At 37.1% G+C, this 14,813-nt stretch overlaps 1 protein-coding gene across 1 annotated transcript in view; it reads right to left on the reverse strand.

Moving 5' to 3' along the window:
- LOC107658229 (transcription termination factor 2-like) overlaps nt 1–10,772 on the reverse strand; it is a 12,760-nt gene extending 1,988 nt beyond the window's left edge. The window contains exons 1-21 of the mRNA XM_016446693.1: nt 10,548–10,772; nt 10,239–10,350; nt 9,994–10,080; nt 9,619–9,688; nt 8,521–9,498; nt 8,250–8,370; nt 5,956–6,135; nt 5,697–5,854; nt 5,240–5,321; nt 4,536–4,634; nt 4,225–4,375; nt 3,560–3,665; nt 3,253–3,437; nt 2,349–2,502; nt 1,808–1,899; nt 1,625–1,704; nt 1,348–1,484; nt 1,099–1,269; nt 948–1,000; nt 412–565; nt 154–236 (exon numbers count right to left, since the gene is read on the reverse strand). Of these exons, the coding sequence (XP_016302179.1) occupies nt 154–236; nt 412–565; nt 948–1,000; nt 1,099–1,269; nt 1,348–1,484; nt 1,625–1,704; nt 1,808–1,899; nt 2,349–2,502; nt 3,253–3,437; nt 3,560–3,665; nt 4,225–4,375; nt 4,536–4,634; nt 5,240–5,321; nt 5,697–5,854; nt 5,956–6,135; nt 8,250–8,370; nt 8,521–9,498; nt 9,619–9,688; nt 9,994–10,080; nt 10,239–10,350; nt 10,548–10,575 (3,281 nt within the window). The 5' untranslated portion in view covers nt 10,576–10,772. The remainder of the gene's footprint in view (nt 1–153; nt 237–411; nt 566–947; nt 1,001–1,098; nt 1,270–1,347; nt 1,485–1,624; nt 1,705–1,807; nt 1,900–2,348; nt 2,503–3,252; nt 3,438–3,559; nt 3,666–4,224; nt 4,376–4,535; nt 4,635–5,239; nt 5,322–5,696; nt 5,855–5,955; nt 6,136–8,249; nt 8,371–8,520; nt 9,499–9,618; nt 9,689–9,993; nt 10,081–10,238; nt 10,351–10,547) is intronic.
- Between the last annotated feature and the right edge of the window lie 4,041 nt (nt 10,773–14,813).

Here is a 14,813-nt window from a genome sequence, read left to right on the forward strand (position 1 = left end):
GAATATCTCTTTGGTTTTGAGACTTTAGTCTTTGCAACTTCAGGGATCTTATCTATTCACGAACAGCTTGTAACACTCCAAAGAGAAAGGAAAACTTGAAATCGCATCATATGACCCCTTTAATACCTTTTGAGGATCTATGAAGTGGCTTACCAATGCATGTCAATGAGAAACAGATGATTGCCTCCAATCAGATTGATGCCCACACCTCCAGCACACAGAGACACCAGCATCACCTACAATATCAAAACCAACAATGAACATAATGCTTCCTAATTTCAGTGGGCAAAGTCACTAAACACATTAGCAGTCACTAAGATTACAATTATTAAAATAAATTACATGAATACATCACAGTAAATTAAAAGTCAGACCCTCTGAGTTCTGAATGTGAAGGAATAAGCCACATGCCTGTGGTCCTTTAGGGTTAGTGTTGAACTCCTCCACTAGGTCCATTCTGCGTTTGGGATTGACGGTGCCATCAATTACCGCAAACTTCAGGCCCATTTTCTTCAAATGAACAGCAACAATGTGCAGCATGCTGGTCCACTGAGACACAATCACACTGCCAAGCAGGGTTCAAAATTGACAAATTACAAAAAGTAGAAACTGGCGTTGGGTAAGGAATCTCAATATAATACATAACTGAAGTCAGAATGAAAGAATGATAGTCTGACTTTGTAATTAGTCATTCAGATAAAACACATAGAGAAGAAAACATATGTTGAAACTTGCGACTTGTCTTCTAATGACTTCAACCTCAGTGGAAAAAACACTAGCATAAGTTTATCTAGAAAGAATTTTATTTTCCCTTCAAAACTCCATTTCATGAATTCCTACACAGAAGAATCATTAATGTGGATTCACTGACAATAAGACCCAAATGCAGATCAGAAGATATTTAAAGGTTTCATTGTTTACCTACAAAGAAACTGCAGTTGTCATACCTTTTTTGATTTTTCTTTCTAATTTCTCTCAACTCAGTCAGAATGGCTGAAACCTGAAATAAATAATAACGTCATCACAAAGAGCATATTTGCACATGGCCATATACCACAGAAACATTAGACACAGCATTGTACGGCAGAGGATACTGACCTTAGTGCTTTCACGAGTGTCCTGGAAGAGCTCAGAGGAGAAGCAGCTGCCGTTGAGGGACACAGTGTCTTTAGGGTCAGAGTCTGAGGGCTCAGACAGAGACAGAGCACACAGCTGCTCTTCTAGAGACAGAGCTACACCATCCCCCTGCAGCTCCGACTGATCTAGAGTCTGGAAAAACACATCATACACACTGTCAGTTCGTGAACAAGTGTAGAAAGTGTGTGTGAGACAGAGAAAGAACATCACCTTCTTGAGCAGAGACAGGTGGCAGCAGCACTGCCTGAGACGCAACAGCAGTGACAGGATGTGGATGGTGCTGGAGGCCTGAGGCTGCTGAGAGGAAGACAGCGAGTCCTGCTGAGACATCCCGAATTCCCTTGCAACTGAGACACAAACACAAATGAGCTGCCAATTACCTTCTTTTCCTGTATCATTACATAAACATTCCCACACGAGCCCTGAACTATGTTCAACTATATTCTATATTTGCTTACGATATGGGGTGGTGACAGAGAATGCTAACCTTTCTCAAAAGGATTGCTATTGTCCCCTTTTTTGGTGTTTCCTTCTTCGTGTCTCTTAAGATAGCTCTGGAGTGTAGACCTGAGGAGGAAGAAGACAAAACAATGACATCATGTATACAAAATCCAACAAATTTACTGAATATACATACAGATGGTGGTCCAGTGACATGGTATAGGCCTACCTGGATTGTGCAAACACAACATCATATACAGCCTGTTCATCTTCAGACAGCTTCAGCCTGTGAACCTCACAGGTCCGATCAGGCAGAGACACCTGAAACAGAACAAACATGACAGGATTCCTTCAGGTGACCAATGATTTTTAATGAAAGTGTGATTACAGATCACTTCAGATTTTATAACGATTATGCCTGTTTCACACATACTCCATCTGCAGTGTGTATGCAGTGCACATTTTTTCCGCACCCATGTTAACGGATTAGAGCGTTCACACTACAATGAGTCCATCCTGCTTATGCACCGCATACATAACGCACTTGGACTGCATACGGAGTATGTGTGAAACAGGCGTTACACTTACAAAGAGCAATGTCTAGTCGATTAAATTAATTGACAAGAAAATGTATACTTAGTATAGAAATTACATTTTCCACATTAATTTCCAGGCCTAAAATGTCCTTGATATTTCCAGCTTTTGAAACTATGGGAAATAAACATTGTGTTTGTGTGTGTGTGTGTGTGTGTGTGTGTGTGTGTGTGTACCAGTGGTTTTCCAGTAGCATCCCGCTGATCTTTGGTCCTGCGAAGAAGCAGCGCTCTGGTGAGGATGTTCAGTCTCTCTCCTCCTCTCTTTGAGCCATTATCCACCTGAGCCTTCCACAGCTTATACTCATCAAATGGAGAGCATCTCAAAAACCTGCACAGAATGTGTAAAAACAACAGCAGTTCAAGTAGTCTGCCACACAAAATCACCTTCACTTCCAATCCCATCCTTTACTAAGGAGTTTAAAAAGAAACAAAACATGAGAAATTACAAAAAACATTTTGAATTACCCATAGATTATTTTAAAACACGGGTAAATGTCTTGAGACATTTTACACATTCATACACATGTTGTCTCATGCTCCAGCATGCTGTGCCCAGAACCATTTTTTTTTTTTTAAATCACCATACGAGGAAAGAGTGAAAATGTGTGTACCCAGACACCATTGAGCAGTGTGTGGCCTGAACTATGATAAAAAAAATAAAAGTCAGGTATGACTGTTCAGACTGAGACGCGTAGCGTGAGCATGACGCCAGCAATGCAAGATCATGTGCTAGATATCTGAGGCAATGCAAGAACTGATAAAATGTATAGCTTGAAGTTGCTTTGGATAAAAGCGTCTGCCAAATGCAAAAAAAACACAAAAAAAAACAACATTCCAAAATTTGTTTATTTTAAATCAGATTTCAAACAGACATATGGGATTTAGATAAGGAATGTAAATATCAAAAGCCATGTTTTTTTCTGTCCAGGCTACACAAAAACAAAATGGGTAGAATGCTGCCTTATGCCTACACATTTTGCAGCCTGTCTGAATAAAAGATATTGTTAAATTTAAATGTCTCAAAATATAGCTATAAAGGGCTGGTTAGTGTGATTATGTGGTGGAAAGCTGAACATACTTAAGCAGTGAATACATATCCAGCAGGTTGTTCTGAATGGGGGTCCCGGTAACAGCCCAGCGGGATCGGGCCCGCAGCTTACACACCGCCATGGATGTCTGGACTTTAGGATTCTTAATGTTATGAGCTTCATCAAGAATCACACGTGCCCAGGAAACAAGTAAAAGAGGAGGCAGGTCTGAGGCCTATAACCAGAAGAAAGTAACTACTTAAGCTGGAAGATGGTCTTATGAGTGGTGCTTAGACAACAAAATTAACAGGTCCAGACTCTCAAACATCATTCAAATGTTAAGGTCACTATCCATACCACATGATCGGAGTCCTGAGACGGTTTCTCCGCATCCTCCTTCTGCACAGGGATCTCCTTAGAGACCAGACTGTATGTGGTGATCACCACGTCATGCTCAGCAAGGCTGGTGGAGAGACAGATTGGCAAGAGAGGATGAGAGATTAAGCAAGGCAACAAACAAAAGCAAAAAGTGAGACACATAAAAAGTTTAACTTATGACAGCTTATTGCCATTTGGAAAGGGGCTGATATGTGAACTATTGCACGCATGCAGTGACCCCAAAAAGTGTTTGAATGCCATTGCATTGTGAAACAAAATATGAAATAACCAATACCAACAACCCAATGGCATTTATTTTAAAATAAATGTAGTAAAAATGAAGGTCCTGACTTCATAGATTCACTAAATTTGTGACCTGCTGCTTGCTGGAAAGAAGGAAAGACGAACAGAAGGAAGGAACGAAGGAATAAATAAGTAAGTGTCACATGGTGCCAGATGGTTTGATATTTTGTATTTAATGTAATAGCAATTTTAAGTGCAACTGAAGTGCCCAGATAATTTTTGGCAAATTTGTGGAAAAGCATTTAAGTAGTCAGACAGCATGTATGGTTTGCTACATGCTTCACAGATATATGCGTGTATGATCAGTCTGTTGTTGGTGTGTATGTAAGTGTGTGGCCTACACGCTTGAACTCCTCTGTCGGTTGGGACCATGGTACAAATACACACTGAGGCGACTACTCTTCACACGCTTGTCAATCTCTTTCTTCCAGTGATGCAACAGAGAAGCAGGACAGATGATCAATGTCCCCTGAGAAGCCACTATGGTTGAATCTGAGGATGGTAATTATGATATATACAATCTTGAATCTGTTAGAGTACACAACAGCAAACATCAGACTCTGCAGAAAGTTCTGATCAGATAAAACACACACACAAACACACAGACAAACTGAAGATCTAAGATTGTGAGCTATTAATCAGTGATGGATACCCTTTTTAGAGATCCATTTCTCCAGTTTTTCATCCTTCTTCTTCTGAGACAGAATGAGGGAGATCATTGTGAGGGTCTTCCCCAGGCCCATGTCATCAGCTTAAAAAATAATAATATAATATATATATATAAAAAAAAAAATTCAACATCGTAAGTCTAGTTTTTTTATGTTTTTTTTTTAATATATATAAATAATTTTTTTTATAAATTCTCCCAAATATGTCAGCTTCTGTCTTTAAAAACCCTGGAAATGTGAAAAGGGTATATGGACTTTTAATTTCATAGTGGAGAATGAACTGAATCAGATGTAGTTTAACAATAGGCCTCAGGAGTTTTCCTGCATTATAATGGATTATTACACAGTTCAGGCAATTACCGTTAAACCATAAACTCAGGCAACCATTTTTCTACATAGCTCAGCTAGTTGCATTACTTTCATATCACTTTTTTCATATAATAAAAAAAAATCAAGATTTAGTGTCCACTCTTTTATTTGGCAATTATCCATGTAATAATTGAGATAATGTTGCAAAACTCTGACAGGGTGATACAAAACACCTCCGTGTCACAATGGGGTCCTGATCATCCTGTCAGGACTTTTTTATATAATGACCAGCTAAATAAATAAAATATATCAAAAATACACTACATAAATATCTTAAATTAAAAACATCAATTCATCTTATAAGAGTACTGAGTATTACCCAAAATTCCTCCACATGGTTTCTGTGTCTCTCTCCACAGCAGCCAGGCCAGAGCTCTCCTCTGATGAGGCAACAGCTCCACCTTGTGAAGCAAGATCATCATGACAGTTATAGTTCAACTTGTTTAAAGTTATAGTATAAATGATGTGAAGTGACACTTACATAATTTAAACCATCTTATTAACTTAAAAAAAAATGTAACCATTCCAATAATTGCACAAAAATGTAAAATTAACAAATTATGCTCATCTCTCTTAAAGCTGTTTCCAAAACAAGTTTCAAACACTTTAAAAATTGGGATGATACATACCATATACTCATCAATATCATCAATATTTTGCTTTTGATGGTATTATGTGTATACAACTTTAAAGTTGGTCACTGAGTTCCCCGTTAAATATTTTAATAACGAAAGGGATTAACAAAATAATACTGTTTATAGCATGAGCTGACTTACTTTGATTCCTTTGGGATCCGGTGACTCGGTGTCTTCTGTAGGGCAGGACTCCAGCGAGTCGTGCAGATGGTCGATGGCCTCAGTGGTGGCATTGCGGACAGCCAGCAGTCTGTTCTCAGTCATCTTGCCACCATAGAAAGCCTGGTTCTGAGCATTGACTGCAGAGACAACCGGCCAAATTAGTACATCAATACACTTACTAATGAAATGGGCACAGAAACACCAAATTGCAGGAGAAGAATGAGATTAAACATTATACCTCCAAACATCTGGGAGTAGCCTTGGCTCAAGTTCAGGCGCAGTGAGCTACTAGAGGATTCCTTCAACATGGGAGCTGGAGCTGTGGGCAGGAGGATGGTGCCTCCAGGACGACTGAATGGATTGGAATGGCTGTGTGCTGCTTTATGTTCTGCCTGTGATTTGTCTTTATCTTGAGACTCTATATTTAAATAGTGAAATGATTTCATTTAAATTAATTTCAATATTTCCTCACTATGAGAGTAATAAGTTTATCAAGCTGAATTATTATTAATTATTATTTCATAAACATCATGTTTTTAGGGAGCATTTTACAACCTGAATAAACCTTGACATGCCATGAAAAAGGTCAAATTATCTGATGATCTAAGAAACTTACTGATGTTGACACATGGTCACAAGGATCTGCAGGGGTCCTCACTATAATATTGTTTCCTGTTTTATGTTTTTTTTTTTCTCCATACAAGTTAGTTAGGCCACTTGATTTTGAGTAGTTCTTCAAATATTGATAAACTGCAATTATGTTACAATATTTTTTGCCTAACAAATAATAAAAAATTATGCTAAATCACACAAGGTTTTATTTTCAAATGTATCTCCATAATGAGGCTTTTGCCTTAATTATGATATCAGGACAGTAATATCACCCTAACATTTACACAATACTTGGGGACAGTTCGGTTTTTTAAATGTTTTTGAAAGAAATGTCTTGTGGTCACCAAAGCTGCATTTATTTGATCAAAAATGCTGTAAAATAGAGTAATACTGTGGAATTGTATTACAATTTAAATAAATGTTTTCTATTTAAATCTATTTTAAAATGTAATTTATTCTTGTGATGGCAAAACTGAATTTTCAGCAGCCATTATTCTAATCTTCAGTCTCACATGATCCTTCAGAAATCATTCTAATATGCTGATTTGTTGCTCAAGAAACATTAATTATTATTATCAATGTTAAAAACAGTGCTGGTCGTGCTGGTTAATTGTTTTGTGGAAACCGTAATTTTTTCAGGATTCTTGGATGAATAGAAAGTTCAAAAGAACAGTATTTATTTTAAATGGAAATATTTTGTAACATTATAGATGCATTTGTCACTTTTTATTATTTTAATGTATCCTTGCAAAATAAATGTATTAATTTCTTTAAAACAAAACTTACTGGCCCCAAACTTTTGAACTGTAGCGTATTCCTCCCCATAAAACAGCTAAATTAATTTTAATTTGGAAAATAAAACATACTCATAATAGAGGATGTACATTCAAGTCATAGTATGTATGAACTCATGTATACTGAATAACTTATAGAAACACTGCTGTTCAAAAGTTTGGGATAAGTAAGATTTTTAATGTGTTTTACAGAAGTCTCTTCTGTTCATCACGGCTGCATTTATTTGACTAAAAATTCAGGGGAAAAAAACAGTAATATTGTAAAATATTATAACCATTAAAATAATGATTTTCTATTTAAATATACTTTAAAATATAATTTATTTCTGTGATGCAAAGCTGAATTTTCATCAGCCATTACTCCAGTCTTCAGTGTCACATGATCCATCAGAAATCATTCTGATTTGCTGATTTATTATCAATGTTGGAAACAGTTCTGCTGCTTAATTTTTATTTTTTTTGGAGCCTCTGATACATTTTTCAAGAATATTTGATGAATAAAGTTAAAAAGAACAGTGCTTATTTTAAAATAGAAATATTTTCTAACAATATAAGTCTTTATTATCACTTTTTTATTATTAATTTAACATATCCTTGCTGAATAAAGCATTTTTCATTTCTTTAAAAAAAATAAAATAAAAAATTACTGACCCCAAACTTTTGAACAGTAGTGATGTATATATTGTTACAAAAGATTTCTGAATGCTGTACTTTTTAACTTTTTTATTCATCAAAGAATCCTGAACAAAAGTATCACAGGTTCCAAAAAAATATTAAGCAGCAAAACTGTTTCCAACATTGATAATAAATCAGCATATCAGAATGATTTCTGAAGGATCATGTGACACTGAAGACTGGAGTAATGACTAATGATGATGAAAAATCAGCTTTGATCACAGGAATAAATTATATTTTAAAATATATTAAAATAGAAAACCATTATTTTAAATTGTAATAATATTTCACAATATTACTTTTTTTTTCTTCTGTATTTCTGATTAAATTAATGCAGCCTTGATGAGCAGAAGAGACATTACAAATCTTACAGATCCTAAACATTTGAACGGCAGTGTAGATCTCGACAAAATAATGACTTTCAATGACCAAAAAATAAAATGTATCTCACCAGACAGAGAAGCTGTGGTCAGGCTCAGAGACTCCAGAGACTCTTCCAGCTCCTTCACCTGACTCTTCAAACGCTCTCCTTTATCTGGCAGAGCTGACACATTCACCACTGAAAGAGTGGCCTAGGAAATATAGAGCACATACAGAGGGATAAAAACTGAGTGTTGAATCTTAAGTATAACCAGCTAAATCAAATTTGTAATATATCACTATTATTATAAGTATCACATAATATTAACTAACTAACAACAAAGCAGTAAAGGATGAGAAACCTTCTTCTGCTTGAGCTGGGCTGAGAGATGGCTGTGGAGGGCTCTGGGGTCCTCAGACCGACCCTGGACTTTAGAAGCAGGCTGGAAACCAGGGAAAGAGGTGAGCGTTTTTTGAACAGGTGTGGCTGAAGTCGGAGCACTCTGCTGGGTGGGAGGCTGTACCGACACCAGCTGAACATCATCCTCCTCATCGCTCCACTCACCGAACCGTGCTATGTCTTTCTGGTCCTTTGCCTGACTCTGGTTTGGTACCGTCTTCTGAAAATTAAGTGCTGTGGGCTTTTCAGAAACTGGCACATCCTGTGATGTGGTGTATGAGGGTGAGCTGCTCTTGCTCTGAAGGCTTTGAGTTTTATCAGTAACTGATTTTAAATTAGCTGTGCTTTGCTTGTTTGAGTGATCATCCTTTGTTTCATTCTCTACTGAAGCTTTCTTATCACATGCAGATGAGCTCTTTGAGGGGATTTGTGGAGAGCTGCCTGTTTTTGTAGGCTTCTTCTCTTGCTGGTCTTTGAGGCTGGTCTTAGATTCACTCGGTCTTTGAACACTTTCATTCACAGAGTTTGGACTCTCAGGACATGCCCCGTCCTCTGCTTTGCTCCTCAGCCTCTCATCATTAGACACTCTCTTCTTTATCTTCATCCCAGCAGGAAGTGTCTTGTTCCTCCAAGACTCGGAACCTCCAGAGTCTTTCCCCTCTCTGTTCAAGCCACTATGACCATCTGACCCATTCCTGTTATTCCCTTCTACCTCTGTCTTGGAACGCTCTTCTTTCTTTTTAGCACTACCATGATATTTACCGTTCACATGTTTATTTTCACCACTGATCTCATCTCTATCCTTTGCAGCATCTGGATCCCTCTTGCATTCTGAAGATTTGTTGTGTTTTGTCTTGACTTTGAAAGGGTTTCTGACAGGAGTGAGGCTGGAAGATTGAAGATCTTTGTCTGACAAATCAGCCCTTTTCTCAGGGTCTTTCTGCAGGTTGTAAAGAATTGTGGCAAGAAATATATGAATATATATATATATATATATATATATATACACACACATGCATGCTAATAAAAAATATGCTAATTTTAGACAATACACATCTACCTCTCTCCATGGAACACAACCACACCACTTCTGTCCTTCAGTCTTTCCATGTAGACAGCGATAAAACAACCTGATTATGAAAGAAATAAAGTATTAACGGTGTGGATTCAGAATCCTTTCCTCTTTAGCTTTCATTTTTCCATCTAATAGTCAATTACAAGGATTGTGCCTAGAAAAGTTTGGAGACGGTCAATGAAGGGTGGTCCAGGATTTATGACTAACCTTACAACAACCTACATTATGACACTTTCTTATGATTAGTAATGTTATGACTAATGGTTCTTCATTGTTCATATCGATCTGTACTGGATCTGTGCTCCCCAACACTATGAATTTTCATTCTCACAGCAGATAGATATATAGTATAACCCTTACTTGTATTCGTCCTGTTTTTCATTGTAAATTAGTGACTGAAGTTCAACCATGGAGTCCTCATGCTGAAGGCAGTGAGATGGTGGGATCCTGAAGAACATACATGAACTCAGAGAAGGGCAACACACATGAACTCATGCACATTTGATTTAAATAAACAAAACCACTTGTTCTGGGTCCATAAATATTGTGAAAATAAAATTAGACTTTTATTATTATAATGCATTTAAAGGTGTGTATACACTCACTCTGTAGGCAGTGTAAAGTTGCAGGGCGTTGCATCACGCGCGGTGCAAATATAGAAACTTTTGCCCTTATTCGGTCCTTCCTTTACACCAGTCTTCAATAAGCATGTACCGCCTGAATAACACAAGTCGAATTAGCCCTTTGCCTTGTTAAACAAAGAGGAACTTAATCTGTACTGTCGCATAAATGCATCAGAAGTCTAACGTTACCTACAACTGGAGCTATACAGCTTACAAACACAAACTTCTTACAGAGTAAAATTGCTCAATGGCAATTCTTTACACCGTGATAAACGAGAGTACGGTACTTACCATGTGTTTCACACAGAGTTCTTTCCATCTTATTATATGGCAGCGCCTTATTTCATTTAATTCGCCGGCTTCACTTTCACATGAACACAAACACCCGCCGCTGTCGCGGTTTTGATGACGTGGGCTGCACTGTAGCCACTAAATGCCTTACTGAAACTACTGTACTAATGTAATTAAATTTGTACATCAGTAACGACAATAGTATTAACTATGGTATTTTGGTAGAAGCTATTCTTACCATAATAAGTTTTGTACAGATATGTTGCCCTGTACTGACCAAACAAATAAATTTCAAACGTTCTTCAAATTGTTCAGCTATTCCAGCAGCAGGTGGAGCCATGGGCACATGAATGGACATGAATGACGCATCTTATGGTTCTGAATATGATTCACAGTAGCCTACAACTTCAAGGCTCATCACCACCCAAAAAAGTATCTTCAGCTGATCTAAATCCAGTTTTCTTCAGAAAACCTTTTCACACAAAGGTCCTTCTAGGCCTTCTGCCCCTTTGAGTTTTTAAAAATTGCTCCTTCATCAGTATTTTTGTAACATTTTGTAACTTTCTTTTTCTTTCTTTCTTTCTTTTTTCTAAAAATTTCAGCTTGTTTATAATGTGCAAAATTACTAAATAATCTGAACCGCATTGTGATTCCACTTGCACCCCTAGGTACCATTAAAGCATAATAAATATTGTCATTGTAATTGTTAACTTTTAAAAAAATCTATAAATAAAGAGGCTTGATTTATTTGTTTTATGTCATTTATGTGAATCTTTTAGGCAGTTTATCTAGTTAATTAGAACATTACTGCAGTTATCTATGTGCCCTCCAAACAGCATTTGTAATGTCCAAGCCAGCATTTTTTTATTATGTAAAAACAACTAAGTATATAAGTCTCATATTCTCATGAGTGTATAAACGGCTCAGATGAAAAAGCATGCTGACAATACAAATTAAAGCATCTGCTCGGCTTACGCTTCATCTGAAGTGTCTTCTAACCAGGCAGGTAGCTATCATCTCTTCCTGCTCTGCAAAGAAAGATTTGTTGAATTATGTGAAATGCCATCTAGAGCAGTAATATTTCTCAGCGTCATGAAAAGGACACATGAGGACAAGAGCTACTCATCTCAGGGTCAAGGATGAATAAAAGTGAAGTGAAAACCCAACAGTAATGCAGTAAATAATTGCTAAAACCATACACAGAGATACATGCACAGAGTGACATCTAGAATATGGCTTTTAAGTGTTATTATATGACATGTTTTGACTTTTCTGTGCTGTTATACGAAGAATAACTTACTGTCAGAAATGTTGACCATTACTAAATGCTGGCCTACTAGCATGATACCGTACTCATGGCCAACACAAACACATAAACAGAACACTCTGTGTGTAGCTAAACTGTTGGTGATGACACAGTGATGAAATTGTTATATTTAGGCAGAGAGTCTGTTTGTGCTTCGCTTTGGGAGTCAGATGCTCCCAGAAAGACCAGGAAAATGGCAAGTACAAAAACAGAGTTTAGCTTACAGCTACTGTACTGAGGGACCATGAGCGCTAACACAACAACTGACTCTTTAAATCCAAACATGTCCCCTGAAGTTTGAGCTGGTCACAGAGTGTTTGACTGAACTTAGCCAAGTGTATGTTAGTCAATGAATTATTGATTATGTGGGATTGCAGCTACTAGCCCTACCCAAAATACTACGGGTGCTATGGGAAACAAATTTAAGTTTCCATGTCTAACCGTGACAGCGAGCACCCCCCACTGCCACATCCACATATACATCACCTGCGGCCGCTCAGAGTGTGAGGTAACACGTTTATTAAGAATGTGATCCACTCATGAGAGGAGACAGCTCCGTCAGGAAGAGTGGCAAGTGCTCTTAGCTTTTCTACGCTTAGCTTCTCACTCATTGCTTCCCTGAGGTACTACAGCCCTGGAGGAGCACAGGCTGCAGTGAATTGTTGGCTTTGACTCTGGGGAGACAGGACAAAAACAGTGCATAAATTGAAATATTAAAGCGACCAGGCGAAGTCCTTTCTGTATAAGGTGTATTGTTTACATGTTATCATAAAATTTCACACTTTTTATTGATTTTTACATGTTGACCCACTTTGCTGCGCTTTTCCTCATTTCCATATCTGAGACTCACAAACCTTTCTGTTTTTGCTTTGCTGCCATAATTAACAATACATCATGTACGTCCTTGTACATGTTTGAATGGCATATTTTATAGCATGTTTGTACATTGTTAAATAAAGATAGATTACTGATAAATTATCACAATATGTTACTATATGGATGCTATAATGATAATTATATTCATTAGAATAATTTATTCATTTAAATACTTTTAAGTCAACCTGTACTGGAAGTTTGCTGAGGCTGAGCCAGTGGATGAGAACCGCTGGCTTAGAAGAAACGTTACTTCCTCTTGAGCTGAGAAAAGAGGTTTATATGGAGACAAACAAAATTGAAACTCCTAAGATATGAAATGACACTCGTCCATCTACTGAACAAAGCAGATGACAACTCAGCTTCTTCATTTTTTGTTTTTATTGACAGAACCAGGAAATTAGAATATGCTCCAAAAATATGAAATAAACAGATGATTGTGCATTCAGACAGCTGAGGCAGAACTGTAGTAGCTTCAATATTTGCCTCAGCAAATACTAGTGTCTACTCGTAATTCCTTTAGTCTTATTAAACTAGCTTGGCATGTATTATTAAGACATTTAATCTTTGTCTCTATGTTAGTAATGACTTCAGAAATATTTATTGTAGTTTTATGGAATTCATTAAGACTCTTAACAAAAGTGATCAGTAGATTTATTATAAGCATATTATCTTATTCACGTTCATTCGGAATTACTCAATCCCAGAAGAGCAAATTAACAGAACTCAGATTATTAGTTTGCTGTTGTGACAACATTTAATGTAGAAACAATTACTTCAGTTTGTGCCCGCAGAGTAAAATGAACCACAAACAACATTACAGAAGAACTGATAAACATGCTCTGATTGAATATCACGCAGAGAAAAGCATCTGCTTACCCAGGTATGCTAGTAAATCCAAAACCAACTGCTTATCTCTTCATATACCTTTGTGTGAGTGTGTGAAAGACAGAGGGAATGTAAGTGTAAAATCATAGGGTGATCATGCCAGCCATAACACAGCCTGTTAAGCCTCACTTTATAGCTAAACTAATAAGTCTTCTGAGGTGACATGGATTGATCAGTGTCTGAAAATATTAGCATTTTTGGCCAGTAGATGCACCTAGGTGATGAGCTATCTCCCCAAAATGAAATCTCTGTCATAATTTTGAACACAAAAGAAGATATTTTGAAGTATGTTGGTAACCAAGCAGTTGCCAGTAGCCATTGACTTCTATAGTATGAAAAAATACTGTGGATGTAAATGGCTACAGGCAACTGGTTGCCAACATTCTATAAAGTATCTATTGTGTTCAACAGAAGAAAGAAACTCATTCAGGTTTGGAACAACTTGAGGGTGAATAAATGATGACAGAATATTCATTTTTGGATGAACTATCCTTTTAAGCTGACTCTTTTACTAAATCTGTTGTTATGATAAATACAGCCCAATAAGGTTGGTTTTTAGCTGGTTTAGGTGGTCTAGCTGGTCTCCCAGCCTGACCAAGCTGGTGTTTAGCTGGTTGTCAAGCTTGGTTGGCTGGTTTCCCATTCAGGGGTGCGTTTCCCAAAAGCACTGTTAGTCTACTATGGTCGCAAGTTCAGTCATTAGCAACCTAGTTCAATGATATGGTTTCAATGAACATTCAGAAACAGTAGCACAAGTTGTGTGGTTGGAACTACAGCTCATGACCTTTGGTTAGAAGTATAGTTTCTTGTTAGCATGACATGGACATGCTCTTGAGTAAAATAAGCAGACTAGCATGCTATAAAATATACTGTATACTGTTCTGCTACTGTATTAATTCTATAAACATACAAATTTAATTTATCATCTTTTAGTTTGCACAGTTTTGAAGAGTGTGCATGTGCTCTAGTATCCCAGGGGAAACACAGGGTAGGATGCATAAGGGAATCTGCGACTGAATCAATCATCTGTAAACAGCAAAACAAAGGGGAACAAAAATAGCGAAGTCCTCAACAGCATGATTGTTATTCATAGTAATAATCAGACATTAATTCAATTCTGAACCGATTATTTGCAAGTTACTATTCCACCACCTGCTCAACGTCATTAATGTCAGTCATAGTGTTGAAATAACATGGTA

Source organism: Sinocyclocheilus anshuiensis, unplaced genomic scaffold, assembly GCF_001515605.1.
Source record: "Sinocyclocheilus anshuiensis isolate Anshui unplaced genomic scaffold, SAMN03320099.WGS_v1.1 scaffold263, whole genome shotgun sequence".
In the NCBI taxonomy this organism is placed as follows: Eukaryota; Metazoa; Chordata; class Actinopteri; order Cypriniformes; family Cyprinidae; genus Sinocyclocheilus; species Sinocyclocheilus anshuiensis.